Below are 25,763 nucleotides of genomic sequence, written 5' to 3' on the forward strand. Positions count from 1 at the left end.
TTATACCTTCTAGAGCTTTCTTGTTAACCTTTACTTCAGAAACTGTAATTTTTTAAATGTAAGGAATTTTTAGATAAATGAGACAAGGACACATTATATTTCATTTCCTTAAACTATTAATATGTTGTACAGGGTAGTCAATATAATTCCTTTTATTATTTCCAGGAAAGCAGCCAAAATATGGAACTATTTTAAATGTCTCTCTAGATAACATTAAACTAGTGTTTGATACGTGTATAACATATCTATATGCATGAAGTAAAGACTCTATAGCTTCCTGTGATTTTTGTATAATTATAGTTGAACTTTTGGCACAAAAAAGCCCCAAAACAATCCACTCTAGTCCTTTTTGCTTGTAAATCATCCACAAAATTATTTTGTCTTTTGCAGCCATTTTTTATATTTTTAAATTGTAGCCTGAATTGAGCTACAATTAATTAAGAAAGAAATTTAAGAGAGTCGCTGGGCATCTTTCACTTCAGATCAGAAAGTGGAACCAAATTTCCAAACTCGGTTCCCAATACAAACATGCTTTTATAAATAATGTAGCCAAGCTCCATTACCATTTAAAATTCAATACATTTTGTGAGTTCAGAATTAGAAACATTTACTCAGGTTTGTCTGTTTTAACTGAAGACAAATAACCTATTCCTGGCTTGAAAAATAAGACTATCAATACTGATGTGATGTTCTTTCACTTAGCTAAATAAACCCACTCTGGGATATTGATAGTCTGAGTAAGCACAGCCCTGGCACAGCAAGCTGCAAAGCCCAACACTGGAGGCATAACCTTTAAAACCACAGAAGATCTGCTGCAACAATGCACCGGTCCCTTCTGACTCTGCCCTGCAGGCACAAAACTGACAGATATCTAAGAACAAGACATCTGGAGACAGAAAGCAACAGAAATGGGGGGGAAGGAGAGCGTGTGAGGCCCCTAACAGAAAAACTTCTCTCTGCAAGCTCTGTGACCATAGTGAAGGCCACCTGAGATACTGGTCAGGTCTGGGACTTCCTACCTAGAGCTGATGGAGCCCAAGACTAAACGTCAGAGAGAAAATGATCTTCATTTGAAGAAATTACACTTCAAAACACCAGTCTGGGTTAACAGTTCACAAGGCAAGACAAGACCCCAGAGTTTACCTTTGCTACCAATCTGATAACAAAATTAGCAGAGCTTTCTAGCAAGGGAGGTATTCCACTTACACGGTTTGTGCTACAGAATCAAATCGGCCAGTGATATGTAATGTAATAACTGATTGGGTTTTTGAATGAATCAAAATAACATGCTTGTTTTCATGCTGCTTCTACTATGATAGGTTACTGTCATCAAGTAGCGTATTATCAGGCCATATTCTCACCATCAGGCTTTGGCGGATCTTTTAGCAAGCTGGAAAAAGCCCCTTTCCATTTTCTTTTGTTGCAGGCAGGTATGGAATCAAAAAGCAGTGACATAATATAAGATCAGAATACGGATTATCTAACAGCTGCTGCTATTTAGGTATCATTTTCCTGATCACCTCCAGCATTGCCATTAGTATAAGTAGATGCTCTATCATCTTCCTTAAACTAATATGAATTTGATCTCAAATAACTGGGGAGTGTTTCAGAGAGTTTTCAGATTCTGTCGTCAAGCCTTTTATCTGAGCCATTAAAAATAAGAGGGGAAAAAACCCAAATGTGTCATTTAGTACAGGAGAATACAGAAGAAGATGATGACTTATCAACACTTTCAGAATATGCATAGATCTAAGACTTGCCTTGCTTTATGTCAGCCATTTTAAGTAAACGGTTTTAAAAAGTGTTAGGTTATGCTAAATGAAATGAGTTAAGTGAAATATGGCACTTTATTTCACCCTGATATATACCCAGAATGATTTTAACAGAAGTTGTATTCTGATAGAAATAATATTTGCACTGGTGCATTATAGAATCCTGATTAAATAGAATTTCAGAAAAAACCTGATGTAAAAAAAAAAAAAAAAGCTAAAACCTATTGCTACTATAATTTAAGATAAGATATTTATAGAAAGAGCAAAGATCAAGTATATTTGATCATAGGATCATAAGATATTAACAAGTACCTCTAATGAAGAAAAAAAAGAACTATTAGTACAGGGAAGAGATGTTACTATCAAAATATATATTCTTTATGAAATTTGAAATGCTCCAAAACTCCAGAAGGTGAAAGCAAAGGATTTTTGCCTACTAGCAATCACTGAGATATGCCAAATTGGTTAAAACTCAGATAACTTGACCCCAGACTTTGATGGGTTGAAAAAAACATGTTATATGTGTAGTTTCCACAAGAACAACTAGGAATCAAAAAATTAAGTATTATTTCTAGATCGTTAGCACATTGCATAACAAGGCTGCTCAAATTCTGCCACAGGCTGAAATATTCTGTCTTAAACCAATAACTGGGCTTAAGTTCCTCAGAAGGCTGTATTGCTTTATAAATCATTCACTTTATACCTTTATCTTTTTCACACTTCTAAAGTAATTTGTAACATCGGACATTTTTGGTATCTATATGCGCTCTCAGGCTTTAAAAGTTGCTTCTTAATGTTAGATGGACTGTGATTTTGAACAGAAAATGTGAATGCATCACTGGAAGTAAAAGGAAGATGCTATAATGGTAACTCCATTCTTTTTGAGACACTCCTCAGAGTTTGCACTTTTTTATCCTGTATGGTTTGATAGACATTTTTTTGAGGAAAAAATGCAGAAAGAATCAGAAAAGGAAAAAATCTACACTTGCATGTCCGATTTCATATATCAGCAATCCCAGGTGCATTTGAAATGTTGAGTTTCCTAACATGTAAATTTAATTCTATATTGCTGTGCAATTTATTTTTAGCCTATTTCAATGCTTTGCAGAATTGTGTTGTTCCTTTTCAGCTGATTAGAGTTATTCCTAAGTGGCTCTTAGCAAGCATGAAAAACAGAGTGAATGGGATGAAGTGCACATCAGCTGAGGAGCCGAGACAGTAAAATATTATGAATTAAAAATTACTTATTCAGAGATAAAGATGCAGACAGGCTTACATCCTTTGCAAGCTCTAGACCTAGGCTTGTTTTTTTTTTCTAATTATTTTTTCAAGTTTTTTCTTTATGCTGTTCCAAAAACTGGATAAATTATCAAATTATTATCATGGAATACTATATTTTACTCTTTCTTGAAACCAAACTCATATTATTAGCGAAGGAAAACCACTGTAATATGAGAGAGAGAAGCTGACCGGCAACCTCAGTTGGCAGACTCAGTCTTCCAAAGCATTTCTTACAAATACTACTATTATAGTAAGAAACTTCTATTGCATCTTGGTCAGAAGTCCAAGACTGAAAGATTGCAAGGTCTTTCAAGGCACCCTTGGTCAAAGAGAACACACATTATACGTTGTGTGGGAAACATATGACTCCATCCTATAGCTAGCTTGCAGACAAAAGCAGCTCTCAAGTTACCTCTGCTTCCAAATTAGCATTATTATTGAGTGATGATTCATTTAGAAGTCTTTTCCCAAACTGCTGTTTATCATTACTGAGAACACAACTGCTTTGCTCAGCAAACCTAAAGTGCAGAAACTTGCTGAGGTTCATTCTTTAAATTCCATTACTTGAGACAAAAAGTGGAGTTGATTTATATCCTCAGCTACAGAGAGTTGTCAGAATTAGTTGAATATTACTGCACCGAGCTCGTATGTCAGCTGAGTTTTGTGGACTGGCTTGCCAGCACCTCAGATCTAATTCTTTGCATTGACTTTTTTGTTCCAGTATAAAGTATTTTTCCCACTGTTTGATGGAAGGGAATGCAAAAATATGGTATTTGCTGAGTTTTGTCATCTATTCACATTTTTTTAAATTATAAATTTGTACATGGGAAACATATTTTGTGGCAGAAAATCAGTTATCAAAAGATGAAACTTTTCACAATCACGTGAGCCATGTGGTTTGTTGTGCAAAATATACAAGCAAGGCAGAAAAGAGTATTTCAGAGGTCAGAGCTTTGGACAGTATCCTTCAAGGCAGGGGATTTATTGAATAGTGTTTGATCTGCCAGATGGAGCTCTGGGTACCGGGGTTTGATAGCTGGACAATGTTCCTCTACAGGTGTGGATAAACTTCAATAAACACATCTGTCAGACTGCATGTCCCACATTTAGGACCCTGTGTGGGATTACAAAGATACAATATTAACCTCTTGAGCTTTCTATCCATTTTCAAATGATATTTGAAATTTGTATCGACATCATACCGCTTTTTACAATGATAAGCCCACTTACGTGTGAGGCAATCTTGCACTTTCAATTTTTTTTTTTTTAATTTGGTTTATACTCTCTGTGCCGAATTAAGTCCAGCCATTGCCTGCACTGTTGAGTTAGAACATGTTTCCAAGCTAACAGGCTGCTTAGCTCTTTACACAACTGACATGAGAATGTTTGTGATTAACTTTCCTAACAAAAATGCGTCTTTCCCTTCTTATACATATAAATTAATTTTATGCTGCCTCCATTTAGTCCTTCCAGCTGCAGTATTGTTTTGTCCTGAACTGCTGCTGTTCACGCCAAACAGTTTTAGGTTGCACGATAATTTTGTCACAGACACATGGGTACCTTCTATTCAAGGTGAAATCATGTGAAAGGAGCATTTATCAAAACTTATTATCAAAAACCTTGAAGTGCTCATCTAGTCAGATAGCATCTCTTATTTGCAGGCTCTTCTGTCTCGTTGAAACCCTCTTCCTTCCAGTGGTCTTCAAAGTTATTTAGTTTATAGAATTTTTCAGAGTTCTAATAATCTCTAAAATGTTTCCATCTACTCTTACAGTTCTCTTTCTAGTTAAATAACTACCCAGAACTGATCCTAACAAAACAGGAAAAAGTTGTTTAAAAAAGATTTTGTTAATTTGGATCATTTATAAAAGGTGGGTAATTAAGGAAAGAGGCTGGATGAAAAGATTTTTTGCTTTCTGTTTTTTCCTTCCACTGCTGACCTTTCATGCATAATTATATGTGATTAGGGCGTGCTTTTACAGCTGATTATGTTCTGGCTATCTATTATGTCCAAACAGCAAATTTGGTAAACCAAGGCTCCTGCCCTTCTTCTAGAAGGACCAGAGCTACAACTCACAAATTCCAGTTTTACATGAGCTCAAGAACTAATATCTGGATGCAAACTGAGCAAAGCCTCATCGGAGACTTTCAACACATCTTAAACTGTCCGTCTATGTAAATGTAGCCCCCGACTGCCAAAAGCAGATGACCCATAACTTACAGGAAGGAGAAGGGTGATGGCTTTATCCAGTGTAGCTAGCTGAGGGACAGGTCTATTCCACAGCAAGTTCGCCATCGGAGACCTTGGATGCACATGCAAGCTGTGCACTGCTTGGATGTCAGGTTGAGATGGGTGGGCATTTTTTCCTTTTCTATTCAGGAAAGAAATCCATGTATGTGAACACATGCTCCATCATGTCCTCTGGGCTTGATGATTTAGGGGTGGGAACTTCCAGGCTCAGCTCATTACATTTCTGTTCCACACTGGGATGCAATGGGGTGCACACACACACCGACCAAATTTCTGTGGTATGCTTTAATGTTCATCTGCCTCATGGAGTACACCCAGTAATGACACTTCTTTGTAATATACCTACCACATTACTACCCTGAGATGCTCAAAAATGTAGAAAAAAAGAATGTCAAAATTTAATTTTCTGGCACCCATCCTTCTCATGAAAGGTTAAACAGGATATGTTTGAAATCAACTATAAGCTATGTAAGAGCATAAGCTGGGTAAATTCAAGTTTGTAGAAGTTCAGGCAGCCTACATATGTCCATACAGGACACAGTCAAGGCCGCAACTTGTGCTCTGGTGTGTAACCATCCATCCTGTTTCATTGTTAGTGGGTCCCTGGCACAACTTCCACTTAGAATCATAGAATCATAGAATCATTAAGGTTGGAAAAGACCTCTAAGATCATCAACTCCAACCATCAACCCAACACCACCATGCCCACTAAACCATGTCCCTAAGCGCCTCATCTACACGTCTTTTAAATACTTCCAGGGATGGTGACTCCACCACTTCCCTGGGCAGCCTGTTCCAAGGCCTGACCACTCTTTCAGTGAAGAAATTTTTCCTAATGTCCAATCTAAACCTCCCTTGGTGCAACTTGAGGCCATCTCCTCTCGTCCTATCGCTGGTTACTTGGCAGAAGAGACCAACACCCACCTCACTACAAGCTCCTTTCAGGTAGCTGTAGAGCGCGATGAGGTCTTCCCTCAGCGTCGTCTTTTCCAGACTTATGCCAACGGTTATTCTTCCAAACAGTACCCAGATACATTTCAGTGGACAAAAAATGTTGGTGACTGTTTCAAAAGACAGCATGGAGAAAGCAACCTTGATGTTGCAAGCAACGGGAAGAAAACTTTCAAATACCACATATGTCAAGCCACTTGTCCGCAGAGGACAGAACAGCTACCAGCTACTAGTACAGATGTAGCTCCTCAATTCACAGCAAGGCAACTTCCTTTTTTGCAAGAAGGCAAATCAATTTTCTAGCAGCCTGGCTGACTAGATTGTCTGGGAAGGTGTTGTGCTAATTATAAAAAGGGATGGTGGAAATGAGGAACAAATCTGTTTTTATTGAATGCACAAGGTGTTAAAAACTAAGAATGCGGAATAAAGAAAATTCTGTACTTCAGAAATAGCTGTCTGTGTAGCAAAGTATTCATTCTATTAATGCAGCTTTGACTTGTTTGGTAACTTCTGAAATCTAGAAGGAATGTTGGATAAGGAATGCTGCAAAAGAAATGGGCATGGGAACTATACTATACTGGATAATCTGTCATTATATTTTCAAGTTGCTGGAAACCTAGGAGTAAGCTAATCAAACGTTTAAGTACAGACATTTTGAGAGAATCATTGTATTTTCAAGTTGCTGGAAACTTAGGAGTAAGCTAATCAAACGTTTAAGTACAGACATTTTGAGAGAGAAATCCCAGTTTAGGTGCTAGGTAGTGTCTGCTCAGAGCACCAGTGACACTAGAGGTCAGCATGGGCGCATCTACATTAGCATTTATTCTGGGCCAGGAATGTGCTTTGTAAGTGCTGCCTACTCTGCTGCAGCCCACAGGACCGAGCAGACCTCAGAGTTTGCAAATTGGATTCTTTCATGAAAAATGAGCTCTTGAGCAACTGCTATTGGTCGTTCAAGCCACATGCCCAGATTAGATCTAGTCTGAAATAAACTCCCAGGACTCGTATGGCAACTACAACTACTAATAAGGTGTACCCCAAGGCCACAGGATACAAAAATGCATGGAAGATGCTACTGAACGAAAAATCACCCCGAAGAAGATATTAAAGGTGAGCACGGAACTCAAAGAAAGGTGCACTGAGGAGGCCAAGAGTTGAAAGACAGCGAGAATTACTAAAAGACATGCTAAGTCTGCCTTCATTTCAGTATCATTTGTAAAATCTAGGAGTTCCTCAGGCACATCAGTAGGGAGGAAGGAATAATAAATGGTAAAGACAAACTTCTAGTTTGAAAGCAAAATGAATACGTCACCTCAGTTACGAGCAATCAAATAATCTATATCTCTGAATTCTGAAGGACATGGAGTATAAAATCACAAGTCTAATAAAAAGCATTTTTGTAGTAAATCTCTCAAGTCGGAGTAATACCCTATGATGGAAGAAAAGCAAATGGAAATATCTAAACTTAAGTAGGAGGAAGAAAACTGTATCTTCCATTGATGGGGCAGCTGATTTTATGGACGACAGATTCTTCTGTACTTCATTTCCCATTGGAAGGTATTAGGTAGGAATTCTTACTATTTTAAGAAGGGTAATGAATTTTAAGGGGCGAATAAACTGGTAAAATGAAAAGCCTTGCTTTTTTTTAGTAGGTAGAAAAATTAAACAAAGCTATGTCACACAGTGTATTCTCAGTGGATGCAAACTACTGGTGCCAGAGATCCAAGATGACCTCTGATTCTCTGCAGCACCAACAACACTTAGCTAATAAATCCTGTTAAGATATCTATTAACCCAAGGTAGTGCCTCACATTTGCATAGATTTCAGTTAACTTGTATTTTATACGAATCAAGCTTCTCCTGCACAGAACACTCTTCAATCTACCCAGAACATTTTAGCAAAAAAACATAGTATATTTTCACATATTTAGGAATACAAAGAAATTTAAGAATGGAATTGGTTCATTACTGAATAACATAGGAAAACTGTCAATGTAGAAAGAAAATATATGTAACATTTGTATTCTGTGTTTGTACAGGGAAAAAGCAAGATGTATCAATCTCATCTGAAGGAATACTCCCACTCTAAGAATAATTCTGGAGAATGTTAAAAACCGGCTACTAAGGTGACACTTTTTAAAATGAGATGGTACGAAGGTTTTTTGGCTAAGAATTTTCTAAAAGCAGGCAAAAGAACTTTGCAGACCACTGATAACGATTTTCTTAGTCATTATTCTTTTTTCATTAGATCTCGAAATGTCAAGGAAACTTCTTAAGACTGAAAGGCAGCGGGTCCTGTGCCAGTGCTATTAAAGGGCAAATGAGACAACCTGCATAATTAAAAGCCTGTAAGCCTGGTATCAATCCTAGAAAAATAATGGAATAATTCCTGCAAGTCTCAATTAATGAAGGATTAAAGAAGGGATATAGAATTAATGCCAGTCAACATGATTTTTTTTTGGAAAACAGAACTTGCCAAGCTAGCATGGTATCTTTGAAGAGATCACAGAAACCAGGTGCTGTTCTGTACTGCCTACTACCACTGAACAGTCTGGATGGCAATGAAGTTCCCTGAAAATTGAACTTGTCTTAGAAGTGAGATTATACATCAGCATGACATGAAACACCTGCCCACCAGTTTTACTGGGCATGTAGTGTTTAATTGTGGTTTGTTTTTTCCAAGAACTATTTCTCTTTCTTTCATTCATGGTGTGCAAATGACAAGCTACTATTAAACACAATTATTCAAACGTAATAGCAAAGAGAAGCTGTTTGAAGAAATGTTCCTAAATCTCATTTATAAGAAAGAATTGTTACTGTGGTGCTGGTCTGAAAAAAGCTGAGTTTGAGATTCATTTCCTGCACATTAAGATGATCTACTTTCTAAATCATTATCATAAGAAGTTCTGCTGCTTTGCAAAGTCGATGATGCAAATTCTTCCAACTTGCAAGTTTGTGATGTTTCTCAGCTGATGTTCTTTCAGCAATCCCAGCAGACCTAATTTAATGTCTAATCATTTCACCATGCTTAACACATTTTTGTAAATTACTTTTGCATTTGTACTCAGAGGGAGTACTGGCTGATTTTTGCTTATAAAGCTCTCCTCTTTCATCTCCATTGTTTCCTATGCAAAGGGAATGAAGCTAACTGCATAGAGCAATTCAGTGATCAGCTGCTTTCAGTCCATACCATATTTCAATAATAATATGGCACATACTGTGGATTTCATATATTTCATACTCACAGCTCCAACCTCTACCACATTACATTACACAGAGAAGCACTGTACCTCATTTGTGCCTTCTGGGTGCAGAACTTTTTTCAAGACAGCCCAGCAAAATATGTGAGTGCACAAAGGTATAGAAAATGTGCCCATTTTGTCCTTATTTAAATATATTTTCATCTTTTTTTGGAGTAGAAGAATGGTATATTTAAAGTCGTTAGCTATGTTGACATTATTATTCACACTATACCATAAGCAAATAGGAAAACGATCAGAAAGACAATAGGATGCAATAGGTATAAATTAGAGTAAATGCTCTGGTGTTTTGGCAGAAACATGGCACAAGTTTTCATAATCTCACATCAGAAAATTTGTAAGGTGTTTCTGTTGATATTCTTTTAACGCTTCCAGCTTTGGTAATCCTTTTGCTATTCTTGTGACAATTTTTTTCTTAACTTTCATTTTCCTTTGAATGATCAAAGAAATTTTTGCTTGAAAACAATCTTTCAAATATTAAGGCAATCATGTCATATACTGAATTTACTTCCTACAGTATTTCTTGAAAAGATCTTTAAGGATTTGTGACAAACAGGTTTGGTTACCTTCTCTTCAAAAACACTGTATATATCTAAAGAAGTTGCAAATAACCTTTCATATTTTAGAACTTCAACCTACTGCCCCTCCCCAGAATTTTCATCAGATTTGGAGACAAATGTACAGCTCAAATTTAATGCAGAGTTGCCATGATAGACTGAAGATAGGTGTTAGTGATTACTTACTTATATAGACTACATCTTTCTGAAGTCTTTCAATCAAGTGACCACAAGGTTTTATTGAAGGATCTTCAGAACAGTTCACACGTGGCTCTTCATCAGCTCATGTTCCACACTGACTGAATTTATTCGTCTTCCATAACGTTTCCAACAAATGAAATCACACTAGAATTGCAACTTGTTATTCTCTTTTTACATCTAGTATTTGAGAACTGCACTGCTCCTAGGTTTGCCAATTCCAACCGCAATCTTCCTCTTGTTTAATATTCCTCCATCTTCAAATTCTGATTTGTTCTTAAGCCCTTTGAAGAGCTACACAACTATTCTCTCTCTGTTCTCAGAGCCTAACTCCATTCTCTCCAAATATTAGATCTGGTTTTGCCTCCTTTTCTTTTTCTCTCTCAAGAGGGTAATAGAAAAGGAAGTATAACCTTTTCACACAGTGTTTAGTTATCTAGAGCAGTGTCCCTGATGCCTCATTCCCTCATTCTTTTAAAGTCCTCATATTACAAAAGCTAACTTTTTGCCTCCTCTTCTGCTCAACCTTTGAACTCTATTTCGTTTTACCACAGCTTCCATTATAACCGATGAAATTAAAATAATTATAAAATCTTACAAATATTTCCAAATCCTTACTACTCTGGAACTATTATCTTGTCCAGTGCATTCTATTCCATTCTATCATGTTTATACAGTGGGTATATATATAAAAAAAGAAAAGTATACCTGTGCAGTTTATAATGACATACATAAAAGAATAATGTTTGTGAATGAATGATACGATGCATAAATTTTAGTGTATTGTCTGTGCAATGCCAAAAGTTCCAAATCAATACATCAAAGAGCCAAAACACATCAACAGTTAATTTAAAACTACATACGCTCCTGGAGAACATTAATTATATTCAGAGCTCATTTATAATGAGCTTTTAATTAGAGAGGATGTCCTCATATCTTAATTCTTAAATGCAGATAAATTATGAGATGGTAAGTAATTCTTAAAATAACATGCTTCACCGTACTTTTCTTTTTCTTTTATTACACCAGAACGGTAAAGACTCCTTGCTTAAAGTCACTTGTGTTTTACTTACGTAGGGCAGCACAAGTGTATGATAAAGGAGGATTCTATTTCCTTTGTCATCAGTAAGGATGTATGTGGGACATCCCACTAATGGATGCCTCCTCTAAAATTTAGTAAAAGTTCAACAGAGGGAACTTTGTTGCTATGAACAAGAGCTAAATATATTGTATGACTACCTCAGATTGGGAAATGACTGACCATTTTTTCTTCCATTATTAATTGTCTAATTAGTCATTCTCCCATACTGTAAGAAAATAAAACGCAGCATAATGCTTTACAAAATGTCTGCATACAGTTCTGTGTAAATGGTTTTGCAGTACTTCACAGCATAGTCCCTCATGAGAAAGACCATTGCTTGGACACCATCCAGTAACATCTGATCAATAAACTCATCTTTACTTTTTAATTCAGCAGCTCAGCTATATTTAATTCTTCAGTTTCTAGTATTGCACAAATGTGCTGCTGTATAAAACATTACCATCTAGGCTGCCTCTCTGCTTGGATAGACACATCGCATTTGTCATTGTTAGGACTCAACAGGAACTTGATACAATTACCTGGTTTGCTTTCATTTGGTTTACACTGAACTTCTTCAACGCATTCTGCAGGAAACCATCCAATATGTCCCCGGGTGCTGCCTTCCCAAAATCCACCTTCACCAATGCTTAAAACTAAATACAGAGAGACATAGGAAGCGTTAGACTTTTTTCTCTTCTCGTGTAAATACCAAGATTAGTTACATAACACGCTCAGTAATAATTGAGTATCATGTTGGTAAAAGCAAACATTGTACAATAACTCAAATGCTGGTACCCCCAAAACGGGCAGAGTAACCTTTAAATGCGACCCTCCCTGATCAGTCTTTGGAACCTCCTCCCAAATTTATTTTTGTCACACGTTTCCTTGGCCCTCACGTAATTCTTTCCATTTTCAGTTTTCTCATTGCTGGTTTTATCAAGCATAAATGCATGGTCATACTAAGACCAAAAAAATTTGTCTTGCCTGTTCAAATTAAGCTGAAGTGCTGAACCCATTGTAAAACTGAACCCACACTGAAATTGGGTTTTAATAATACATATTTTGATATCTCATATGTTTTCTACTTCCTAAGGAAACATGCTATTTTATTTAGTGGGTTGCTCCAGAGGTTTGTAATGTAGGTCGAGTAATATGATTTAACGGTTTGAGTACACAACGAACACTTGAACATCCCATAGGTGCGATACACAATGTGGATGCCTTTTGAAACATTTCAATGATTTTTCTCGGTAGAAGACAGGGACAATAGGGAGGAGAATGATTTACCAATAGAACAAGCAGCTTTATCCTGTAGTTCCAATTATCTTGATATTAATCTTAGGACTCAGCAAGGATTGTGACAGAAGACTGCAGAACAGTGTATGTTTTTACTAGTAACGAATTGGAGATGAATTACAGTAATGAAAGGATCCTAAATACTTGCTAACTATTATTTTAAAATTAATTTTATAGAAGTTCCTACAAATCATTGTATGTTTAGTATATATTAAAAGAACATAAATGTACTATTAAAAACATACTATACATTAATATTGGAACAAAGGTGATGTTATAAATTAACAAAACCACGGCTCTTCTAAATAGGTTGATTGGGAGTGTAGCTCAGTCATACAACACAGGTCCTCAGAGTTCATCTGTACAAAACACAGTGTTTGGTGGAGAGGTCCCTGAGCTACCAAAGATAAGCCTGTGGAAGTTGAAGCAGCACAGCTCCATTAGCTGTGTGCTAGCTAAGCCAGCCAAGTTAACTGGCCCTGCTGAAAACCAAGGCTAATTAGCCCAAGCACATCTCTTTGCTAACGTATGCATATGGTTTCCAAGACCTGGAATAATATCTCTGCAGGGTATTTCAGTGCAGTAGGGATATTAACTTGCTCAGAGCTACTTTGATGATCTCCAACACAAGCACTCTTTGCACTGTTAAAACATACCTTATCAGGCTTTAAAATCATAGTCCCTGAGCCTGACTGTAATTGAATTCTGTATCAGTGGAACTGCTGTGACTCAATGGCACTGAATTTGAACTCAATTTGCTACTACTATAGAATAGAGATGAAAATCAAATCAATAATAGGCCAAATAAAAAAATCTTGGTAATACTAAAGAGGTAGTAAGAAGTCTTGTTTGACACACCAGGATCTGTAAAACTGCATTTGAAATTAAATGTTTACCTAGTTTCTCATTAATGCAATCCTAAGCTATTTGTGGTATTACTTATGGAGCATGGATATCTACTAACATAGATATTTGACAGAAAAATATTTTTAAATGTATCAATTTTAAGTCCTTTAATGTAGTAAATTCAGAGATAAAAATTCCATGAACTGCATATTTACACATCACTGTCAATAAGAAGTACGTATTAAGCCCCAGGAAATAGATCCACTAAGGCAAAATCCCACACCTGGATGGGTCCCAAATGCACAATTTATCAAGCACCTTTCTCACACATATGAGGAAACCTACACCTACCCAGGTAGTTATGGGGTAACGGGGGAGGGCACTGACCTTGGAAGACACCAACAACCCTACGGTGACACTTAAGCTGAAGAGAAAAATTTCAGCATGCCTTTTCTTTTAGTTACCTAACACCTATTGATATTGTTAACATAAGCAGAAAATACTTAATCTCTACATTTAAATGCAAGCAAAAATGAAGAAATCAGATCTGTGCTTTAATTGTATTAATAAAATAAATAATACATAAATAAAAATATTAATGAATATAAATTTGGGGCATAATTAATGAAAAATATGTTGACAAATTCCAGTTGTTAATGAAAAAGTTTAAAGCCTGTGCACATTAACACACAAAGTCAATTTGATAATTCAGTGTTACATAAAACAGAAGCCTATTCATCCAATATATATTGGGTATTCATGAGCTTCCAATATATTTTTAACAATGTAACCTCTGTTCACATAAGAATAGAGTGCATTTCTTATATATGAGATAAGGAAGTAGGAAAACTTAATTAATAACATATATAGATACTACAATTATTGTAGGATCCTACTGTACATCAAATCATAAAAGGGAGTGTAGGACTCCAGCCGAAAGAAATTTCAAAATGTGAGACAGTGAAAGATTCCTATCACAGGTAATTAGGTTTTTTTGAGGAGAATTTTCAGCACTGAATCTCAGTCCTGATTTCACTCCACAAACTGGCAAGATAGGGAAAAACAAAAACTACTTAGGGATTGAGAAAGATGTCCCTAATTAAGTGTTTTATTAATCTGTCAAATCTGCTATTTTGATGCTCCAAATTACATGGATATTTCCATCTCCAAAAAGCATTTCCACTGTAAGAAGGAAGTTGGGTATTTCATGCCCATAGAGTAATTTCATGTGTTTATGGTAGTAGCAGCTGATAACACATCCAAATCAAGATGGGAAAAGAAATTTGCTTTGTAAGTCCATCTGTGAGTGGAAGGTGAAAAGTGACTACCACAGAGCAAAACCAGTCCTGCTTTAGATCATTATTACATGAATTATTAAATATTAGCGATTACTAATAACAAGAGCAAAGCAAAAATACATGTAGTCCTGCCTGAAGACATAATGTCTAGGGAAAAGAGGTAGAAGGGGAAATGAGGTGTTGCCAGAACACGGACAGCCTTCGCAATTCTGGTTCAAGCCTGTCTAGAGATTACATCTACAAACAAAATGACGGGACCTTTGGACTTGCTATCAAGGAAAAACATCATTGTGGGCGCCAAGAAAGGAAGGGAAAGCCTAATGGAATTGCAAGAGGCACAAAGATGACCCAAGAGGCAAACGTGGGGTAGCCAGGGATACAGCTGATATGCAGAGACAGAGACAAATTGTTAGTGAGATGGAGGAGAAGCACATATGACCTAGTACTCAAAATGTAGAAGCTGAGATCTAGATGGTTCTGCACTACCAAAAAACTTGAAATAATCTTTTTAATGTATCTCAGGCGGTACCATTAATAAGAAATTCTGCAGCAGGAGCCAAAGCCATAATAATCTACATATCTATAAAAACTGGCAACACTTCATCTATTCCAGTGTGGATAACTGGGAACTGAAAGGATAAATCAAAAAATATAATTTATCTTTTGTACCCATGAATGCTTTTTTAGAATGAGGCCTTAATTTCTGTCTTTTCCCTCTCACAATAGTGCTTAAGAAAGATGTTGTAATAGATAATTTGGTACCAGCAAGAGATTTTCTAATCAACATTTTCCCTTCTGAAGGACACAACAATGGTAAATCAAAGGATAACTTTCCCAATATTAATAATTAAGCTTTATCACTTCAAGTATTTTTTTCCTTTTGCTTTTAGTAAAAACAAAAGATGTGGTTGCTATGGCAAGAGCAGGCCAGAGTCTCTTTACACACAACATGAATTACAAAAAGAATCTGATGTTATAAGAGTAAAATTAAGGTTCTAGTAACATCATGAATCCTGATATGACGTCTCACAACAGAAGTATAGTTTAAAACAAGAATTATGTTCAATTATGTGAACAAAACTGCAAATCAGAATTGGACAAATACCAAAAAATTGAATAACAGGAAAACATGTAAAAGCAGGTGCCTATCAGGATCTTACATTTTAATGTATTTAAAGTATTATACTTAGTATCAGCTAGATTCTGCCTTGCCAAAGTCCAGAAAAAAACAGAAGAAAATTATATATAGAGCCAAGTGAGCATAGGATGTTTTGTCTTTTGCAACTTCTGTAAGTTTATTGACAATGTATATATTGTAACCAATATTAATACAACATACTCATCTCAAACAGCTTAATTACTCAATATACTATCAAAAAATCACTTCAATCAAAACAACAAAAAGGCTTTATTCTTCCACACTACAGCTCCCTTCATTATGCCACAATCAAGAAATAGAGTACCAGAATATTTTTCCATCAAGTGATGGTGCATACGATTTCTAAATTCCTTGTGATATTGAAATTTCAATGAGTGAATTAGTCTAGGTATCCTCATTTGCAAAAATGTCAATGAAATTTACAGCCAAATTCAGGCCATTGTCTTTATAGCTGCTACAGGATATATCTGAAACGTCTTTGTAATATCTACAATCAATTTTTGGTGCTGTATAAACTGCATTCTTCTTTCGTGGGAAAAGAAATAATTATATGGATTGGGAATGACAGATCATCTTCTGGAAGAAGAGTAACATTTCTACAACCAGGAGAAAAAAAGAAAAATGAACAGAATGGCAATAGAGTATAAAGTAAAGTTGAAAATCCATTGAAAAACCTAGCAACTGAACTAGCCTATGCTGATGTAAGAACTATCAGAGCTAAAAGTAAGAGTTAGATCTGCTAATCAAAAGCAGCTGAAGATCTCAATACTTTTAGTGAGATGTGGAATTATGCAAGCTGAAAGCCCTCTAGAACACACAGTAGAAAGCAGAAAATGTCACCATTTCATTCTTAATCTGAAAGGGACAGTGACAGTGTCCCTTCCATTCAAACTGCAGCATGAATATGTTATTTACCTTGATTCCATTGTTCTGTTATTGATAACAAATGCCATTTACCTAATGAAATACAAAGGGTTTTCATGTGAATTTTAGCTAAGCAAGATTCAGTGCAAATCTGAACTCTGTTTTTTTGTCTTAATGTAAAAATCTTCTGGATTTGCTTTTTAAAATAAAGTAGATCTTTAATTTCCAACGGGTAGAGACCTAATTTCTTTCTCTCAGAAATACTTAATATTATAATTTAGACTCTTCTCTTGTAGAAATATCTGTTGTCTGATGTAAATTTTCAGAATTATTTGCCTTTTGGAAGGAGAGCTTCCAAATGACAGATAATCTATGCAAGAATACCTATCTGAATGATGAAAACAATTTTGCCTAAAACAGCCCCTAAAATGGTTAAAACTTAAAAATGTATGTTCCTAACCTTGAGTTGTAATGGCAACTTATTTCCTAAGTAGACATATCAACGTTAACAAAATTTCAATGTTTGATCTATTTTTGCATAAAAGCAGGTAAATCGAAAGCAATGTTAAGAGACAAGTACTGTGCGGAGTGACAGTTCTCTGCATCTGAAGTGCAACTTCAGACTTTACACACAACATAAATGAAGATCAGCACAAGTTACAACTTAATGTTGCCTTCTCTTAAAGAGAGAGGTTTTTCTTAAAATCTGGTTTTAGTTTAAATTTTACTCTATTTCTTTATCTACCCCTCCTTGTTCCTGATAGATATCCCTCCTTCCCCATGATTAATGATGAGCAGGATCTGAGTGTTTTGGCTTATGGGCAGATCGGTTTTGGCTTTCAAATACTTAAGAGAGACTGACATAACTTGAGATCAGCGCAACGCAACTGGAAAGGAAGTCATTGCCTATCGCCCCGATGATAACCACGTTAAGGCCTCCAGCATGCAAACAAGTGACTGTGCCCCAGCTGCCATGTAGAAAATGTTCTTGTGCAGTCCACGTACAATCTGGAAGGAAAGCCTTGTGTATCTGCAGTTAATGATTTTATATAATTGACCTGAGCAGTCAGATTCAACTGCGATTCCACAGACATTTCTTTTAGTGGAGAAGCAAATTCAGCAGTTCTTTTCCATCTTGGGCTGTGGGACCTCACAGAGAAATCAAATTAAGGAAATAAGGAAAATATTCCTCACTTTTTAAACTTACATTTAAATTCTAGTTTTGCCTCCAAAACAAAAGTGTGATCCAATTGTGGGCAAGGAATTTACCTTTCTGTAATTGAAGTGACTCTGCTGGTTTATCTGAAAAGCAACCTTACCCACCTGTAATTCAGTATTTAGTTGTCTGACTTACCCTAACAGCCTAACTGCCATACCCTGCGCTTACCGCACATCTCCTGGTTGTGTCCCGTCAGTCCCTATGGCCACCCACACTGCAAGCGGATGGTAAGACTAAGGAGCCTTAGCTTCAGGTTTTGGCTGCATGTCACAGCCCCAAACCACTGCGGCCACAATCAATGTCAGGCTAGATCCTGACTTAAAACAGCTTTTTATCTTTTATCACCTCTACTTTCTCAAGAAAGAAACACTGCAAACAAGCAACATTTAGGAAAAGGACCTTGGGATAAGAAGATGACAGTGACTATTAACACAGCAAACACTCACTACGTCAAAATCTACAAATACAATAATCTGCACGTAATCCTCTAAATCTGAGGAAATAGGGCTCAACTGAAATAGAACTGAATGAGCTGTGCTGTTCAAGATTTGGCCCTGTATATTTTTTTTTCTTCCTTTTTTATCTTTGCCAACAACTTTCTAGATCATCTTTTTCCTGTTATTTGGGTGTCTCTTAAATGGTTTGGGGAAAGTGAAGGAGAGAGAAAAACAGAGTAAGAAACAAAGCTTTGGCACTGATTTGAATTTTGGACAGAAATTCAAATCAAGCATTGGAAAAACCCATCAGTTTGTAACGTTCATCACCATCTCTGTTGAGGAAGATGTGGACAGAGTCAAGTTTGTTCATCTCCACAGCGATGCCAAACTACAGGTCAGGGGAATACAGAGCAGAGAGCACTAATCTGAGAAGAGGTCCCAAACCAACTTAGATCTGGAGCCTGTACTACTGTGTTGGACTATGCTAGTGCGCTCATATGCCATTCATAGCTCCTCTCGGTCTTCTGGTACTCCCTGTCTACTGAATATTTCGGGCCAGGTACTGACTACTGAAGGAAGGCTGGCTTTAAGTAGTCCAGAGCTAAGATGACAGGGATCTGTGGATAGCCTTATGTCCTAAACACTTTCTCGCAGCCTTGACAGCAAAGCGAGCTCTCCTGCTGGAGCAGGAGCAAGGACGTGTCTTTGTTACAACACTTTGATATACGAGTTTGAAGCACAACTCTCTCCTGCTCTTCAGATACAAGCAACTTGAAGAAATGAATTAGGTTATTATCTGTGATGACTCATAATTATTTGTCTTAGGAATTTAAATCACACCGATCAAGTCAGGAGACAGCAAGGAAACAAAATAGACCAATGAATCTGGGTAAGATTAATATTCCATTTCACATTATTTCATCCTTCATATAAAAGAGTAGCAAAACAATGCCTATGCAAACCTCTTAGGTTAAATTTTGCTGCCACACTTATTCACACAAGGTACAAAACGCTCTTGAAGAAACAAAACGGCATTTCTGAGGCTCTTCCCTTTCCAGTATTTTATTTACTAATCTAACAAGAGCAAAAGCCCGGGAGACCAACTTTCCTTCTGCCCACAAGCACTGTCTGTTGGCAATATCTTCAAGCACAGCAGGGGTTTAATAATCTTCCTTTTTCAAAATTTCTTACAAGTAGATTTCACAAGAAATGAAAATGTTAGCGATATATTTGGATTGCCTACTGGCTGAGATCACACTGAAATAAAAGTAGTGTTGCAAGGGTCAATATTTCTAATGCTGAGAACTACTGACTTTCTGCCTAGAACAGATGCTTGAATCACTACTGCTGAGTTACTACCGTTTCCCTGACCCCGGAGAATGTAGCTGGGAACAGACCTCGGCTGCGGTAAACTCTTTTCAGGTGGGCAGACTGTGCCTGCACACGAGGCACCTCAGAAGGTTCATGAAAAAGTCTGTTGGAGCATATTTGAGACACTGAAATAACTCCCCATTTTTCTAGATACTAAGCACTAAGAAAATTTGTTTAATCACAGTAAGAGTTAAAGAAACTAAGCATTTTCCAAAACTAGCCCTATATTGTGTTTGCCTTCCAGGTGAAAGAGAGGAGATAGATAGTAATATCAGGACAGGCAACAAAAATGAGAGGAAAGTAAAAATTTACAGTTGGAAGCCACCCATGGACAAACTATACTATGATCTGGGACCTGAAAATTGGAAGAAATAACTAGAAATCACATGGCAAATGGAAACGCTGTAACAAAGACACAGAAAGACAAGACAAACAAAACTGTGAGCAGGGTGAGACTTCAAAAGTTCTCCAAGTATTTGAATCAGGCAACCATGTGTTTTTTCTTTCTAGGTCAGTGAGGGATAATTCATATGCATTTCAGGTATGTTTTAATATAAAATAGATTCTGAAAACAATTTTGATTGTTTTGTTTCTAATGGGCCAGAGATTGTCTGCACCATGTTGACTGGCACCCGGAACTCGTATCTGCTACCTTTCCAACAAGGTATGCTAGAACAGATTTGAGTCACAGGTAACCTTCTCGAGGATGCACAGATACTTCTGTATTGCTTTATCTTCATGACACAGAAAACTGCTAATTCTTCGCTCACAAGGAACTTTGGAGCATTGCATTCTCTTCATACATCTGAGTTTTATTATAAAAGAAGCCACCTGATTTCCAGTGTAAGAATTAAATTTAACAACGCAAAACCCGATTTTTTAAGAATACTTACAGATACTTTATATAGATGTGTGTGTTTGGATTGTGGCAGGTTTATTGCTATGGACTTTTAGATATAAAACGAAGAAAGAAACAAAATATGTTAAAAGTGTTTCAGTGAGGAATGAAGCTAGCTCTTCTTCATTTATGTGAAAACTTAAGATTAGGGTTGTTCTTGTACAAATAAAGGTATCAGATTTATTTTTACAACAGCCATGGCCTTTCTCTCATGAGTGGCAGACACACAAGTGATGTCAGTATGTATGACTAACAACTAAAATTAGAGCAGATATTTTTGTACAAGCTATGTAATATCCTATTAATACAAGATCATTTTGTTTAGTTTACATTTTCTTTGGACCTTGCCCATTCACAGCTTTCTTTGAGCCGTTTCCTTGTATCATATACTGTGAACTATTGTCACTCATGCACTTCTAGCGGTTTTAGAAAAGAAAAATAAAATCTGCCTCACCTTCATCTGATAAAAGCACTTTTCATCAAGAGTTTAGGAATTCATCCCTCTCTGTGACCCTTCTAATTCTACCAAGTTAAAAAAGAAAATCCATAAAAACATTTCCCAGCTAATCCCTTTCTCTAATATGTTGTTCTGGGTTTTTATCCCTGTAATGAATGCCTTGCTACATCTTTACTGTGATTAGTCTCATGGGATGTACATGTGATGAACATCTCCCCAGGGTCAGACTGAACACGGGTCAGAATCCCATGGCAAATGCTTGAATCCCCCCAAACCACCCACGAAGCCAGTACTTGAGCATCAGTTTTATACAGAACAGTGCAGCTACCAAGTTGGCAGAGGAGAGGGGCTAAGACAAAGCTTTTTTATTTCTTAAATGTAAGGCTAAGGTGTTTCCAAAGTGAGGAAAAATTTAATTCCATGGGGTTTAATGTTGTTTCATTTCCTCCAAGCACCGCACACAGTGAGTCGCTAAACCCCAAACAGGCGTGTGTACCCCCACAAAATCAAAACCTCAGTGCTGACTGGATCGTGGTCTTGCTAAGCAAGTCTCTAAAAGACAGAAAATATATTTGGTACCAAGTGGAATTTCTGCTCTGAAAAATAAAAACAGCAGGACCTCCTTACAGCCAGTGGTTCTGCCACTTGCACAGCACGCAAGAAGTACTGAGGATTATAAGAGCTCTACTGCCTGTGCTTTTGGATGATGGAGAGGGAGCCTACCAATCTCTTATATTGGAGTAACTTTTTTTATTCTCTATAAATAATTACATTTTGACTGGCACAGGGACGTGAATCCAGATTTAATTGAACCTGGATTTTTGTCACATATGCTAAGTTTGAATGGCTTCCTCAACACTGGTACACAACTGAGACCTTTTTAAAGCATCACTGTCTTTTTACCTGGACTCTGCCTTCTCTGACCTTGTTGTGTTCATTCTGACATTTTTTTTTTTTGACAACTGAGGAACTATTGACATGGTAACATGAAATAGGATTTGATCGTGTTCTGAAAGTTCTTCCTTGGATTAGCAATGGGAGTCTGTCATACAGTGTTCCAGCCTTGCCATACAGCCTTAAATTATGCTCCACAAGATTTCATCCTAAGTAGTAACACTGACAATCCCTATGTACACTTTTTCTTTTTCCAAACTTTTTCTAAAAGCAGACTGACAGGTATAAATATCTCACTAGACTTTACTGCATCAAAGTTCTACAAAATGCCCTAAAACAAATGTGCCTGCAAATGCTAGACCTCTACCAGATTTTAATTCAATGTGCAAATCATATATTTGAAGCTGAAAAAAATAATCCCTGCAGGGATGATTTGATGTTGGATGGGCATGTCCCCCTTTTTCTAAGAGTAATAATTAATTTATAGTCAGTTTCAGTAAACATACATTTTCCCTATAAATAAAGATGCAAAACTCACAGGCCAGACACGATCTCATTTTCTATTTCAGAATTTTGGAATTCATTGGTTAGTGTCCCCACAAAAATCGTTGATCTCAAATTTAGATCATAATATTGTAAGAAGATTTGCATTGTTTTCCAGTTACTGTCATAATAACTTAGAACCAAGGGCTCCTGAACTATTTTTTTTTAAATATTAAACCCTTCAATGAAATTTAAATCCCTTCTTCTTGGGATATTTTTGCATATAATAGTCTCAAATTCTAATGTAAACAAGCAGCCAGATAATGAACGCCCCTACAAAATTCAGCATCCCAAGCAACCAGTTGCACTGTTTCCTCTTTTGCCAGGGAACACATTTTCTGTCTTGTCTTTCTCCAGAACTGCCTGGAGTCTCTACTGTTTTATTCTGGTGTCAAGAATATCTATGTTGATCTTACATCCTCTACATAAACAAAAATATTGCTACATCTTTAAATCCAACAAGTCAACCGAACACAATTGTGTAGGGATACAATGTCCCCTAAAGAACAGATGATGGTGCTCAACCATATTCATTCTTTATCTATTGGCACCTCCTAGATTTCTGTAAACACACTCAGTGTAGAAAGTTATTTAGTACCACTCATGACCCCCAAAATTTCATCCTTTGTAGGTATCTGCAATTCTTCATGGTGGTGTTAAATTTTCTGAGATCACAAATAAGAAAAGAGTTCTGGGGTGTGCTTAAGTCTCGCTTTTTTAAATCTTTTTTTTTCCACTATAAGCAACATTTTTTTCATTTTCTTGTAACTGACCAACAAGCATCTTTCTCAACTGTTTTGTTTCTCCACCCTTCCAGTGAGAACTCCATACTCTACACAGAGGACCCCAGGCCTTCACATTTTAACCCAAGAACAAGTATTCTTTTGAAAAGGTCTGAAAAGATCACATTTGCTTTTAATTTGCTTTACATTTTTGCATGACAGTTACTCATAATGTAGCTTTACCTCTCTCTAGATTGTACCCACTCTTTTGACACTTGAGGGCTTTCATGAAGTGGTATTATGCATTACTTCTCTTGCATTTATTCTCATATACTGGGTGCTTGCAAAGCTGGTTCCCAAACCATGCAAAGCTCTGTCAATTTTGTTTGAATTTGAAGATGACTTCTGCTTTTCATGACTTGAATTTTATTTGATATTTGGCATTCCAAAGAAATTCTATAACCTCAGAGCTTTGCTTGCCCTCTATTAATTTTACTCTAGCCTAGATAACTTCCATTAACTGGCAACTTTTATAATGTTTTATGAAGTGTTCATATGGGGTCTTCCAAAAGTTCTTGTACACTATTTTCTTTAGATCACAATCATTGCTTCCTACCTGATCAGGGCACAATCTCCCAGGCTGCAAAATTATTTTTTCAGCCCTATAGACATCACCAGCTCTCCTTCCTCCTTCATCCTTGCATTTAAAATGAATCTTGCATATGTTTTGTCTTTAAGTACACCATTCTTCAGATTTCTGTCTTACACCTTCTGAAGGCTTAACAAAAATTATTAAACCCACAAACGCTTCAGAGTCAGCCACATCCAAAAACAAAAACATAAAAATACCTTCTAATGGCTCCCCATTTTTTTTCCAACTGCTGTTTGCAGGCTTAAGGGAGAAGATAGTTGGATAGCTGGATAGTTTCCTTTGTAAAATAAGTAGTTTCAGTTGCAAGGAAATTTTCAGCTGCTTAACACTTTTATTTAGGACATTGAATTTATTCCCTTTTATTTGATTTCTGTAACTGGTATTTGGTTTGTATGGATTGAGCAGAAAGTCTTTTTATTCCATGACCAGTTTTACCTGGATGTGTAAAACCACAGCTGAAACTACGTAACAATGCACCCTTAGGAAGGTCAATCCTGTAAACCACACTGCCCACTTTCTCAGACGTACCTGGATGTACTTACTGTCTTCAAAATAATAACACAAAGTTTGGCCTTGATTTTAACATATTCTTAGTTGGGAAGTGCACCAGTGGACAGAAATTATACATGCACCCCCACGCTTCCTCCCCAAAATATTTACAGTAGGTTCTACCTACCTACTTATCCTAAGTCTCACGACGGGACTTTTTCTACTTAACTAATAAGTTGTTCCTTGAGGAAAGGGCTTGGAACAGACTTGACCTTCTCCCTGTTTCCTTCCTGAGCTGCTTAGATAGCTGACATGTTTACAACCTTTTAAAGCCCTGGAGTTGTCTTTCTATAATGACTACATTTGCAAATTACGTGCTCTGTGTAAAAGACAATGCTGCTATTACTGCACATATTTCTGAATTCTAGTAGTACTTTGAAGTCACTTACAGTTAAAATATTAGCTGAATATGCATTGGTTACAAAATAGAACCAGGAGCAAAACATTCTGTAAAGAAACAATTTTTTTTCCCTAAAATAGAAGAAAATTTTAAAATAAAATTTCCATCTAGCAGGAGAAAATGTTTATTCAAAATTAATGATGTACCCACCTTTGACTCTATCTCCTTTGTGCAGATGAATTTCCCCTTCTCCTTGAGGTTGATATGGCTTTACGACAATAAAAAGTCTTCCAGGTACAGCACTGTAAAGCTTGCGTTTTGGACCCTGATAATCCAAGGCAGACAGAGTATCCTTGTTGGCACTAGGATTGTAAACGGCACTGGAAATTGAAATTAAAAAACATTAACTGGTTATTTAAAATGGGTGAAGTTAACCATTTACCATCACATTGGTAGGATTAAATTAAGCAGTGAATATCATAATTGTCTTCCAATGAGACATCTAACTCTGCAGAAAAAATACATGTTTTTCATCCTAAACACACGCTTTTAATGGTTGAAATCTTTCAATATGAAACATGATCAATATTCATCTGACCCTGATGGCCTAGAAAAGAAAACACATAATACTAAAGTTTTTAGTTTTTCTGCAAATTAAACTTGCACATTCACAGACCCTGATGAAGTTTAAAATTGATATGCAAATCATACATTACAAGCATCACAATCTGTCAGAAAGACCTTAAAACATCAGTATTTACAATTATTGTTGGGAATGAATTTCTTTGTAATATTGTGACGTTAACTGAACAATCAAGACAACTGAATTATTAACTGAATGGACTGAATAATCAAGTTACTTCATCA

The 25,763-nt window shown here is 36.5% G+C and overlaps 1 protein-coding gene across 1 annotated transcript in view; it reads right to left on the reverse strand.

Annotated features, from left to right (window-relative positions):
* The window catches only part of LOC104079417 (SH3 and multiple ankyrin repeat domains protein 3-like), a gene marked incomplete at its 3' end in the record, with an annotated part of 174,546 nt that overhangs the window by 57,717 nt on the left and 91,066 nt on the right, over window positions 1-25,763 (reverse strand). Inside the window, exons 11-12 of the mRNA XM_009581451.1 lie at window positions 25,107-25,276; window positions 11,891-12,004 (exon numbers count right to left, since the gene is read on the reverse strand). Of these exons, the coding sequence (XP_009579746.1) occupies window positions 11,891-12,004; window positions 25,107-25,276 (284 nt within the window). The remainder of the gene's footprint in view (window positions 1-11,890; window positions 12,005-25,106; window positions 25,277-25,763) is intronic.

The sequence above is a fragment of the Fulmarus glacialis genome, unplaced genomic scaffold, assembly GCF_000690835.1.
Source record: "Fulmarus glacialis isolate BGI_N327 unplaced genomic scaffold, ASM69083v1 scaffold3517, whole genome shotgun sequence".
NCBI lineage: Eukaryota > Metazoa > Chordata > Aves > Procellariiformes > Procellariidae > Fulmarus > Fulmarus glacialis.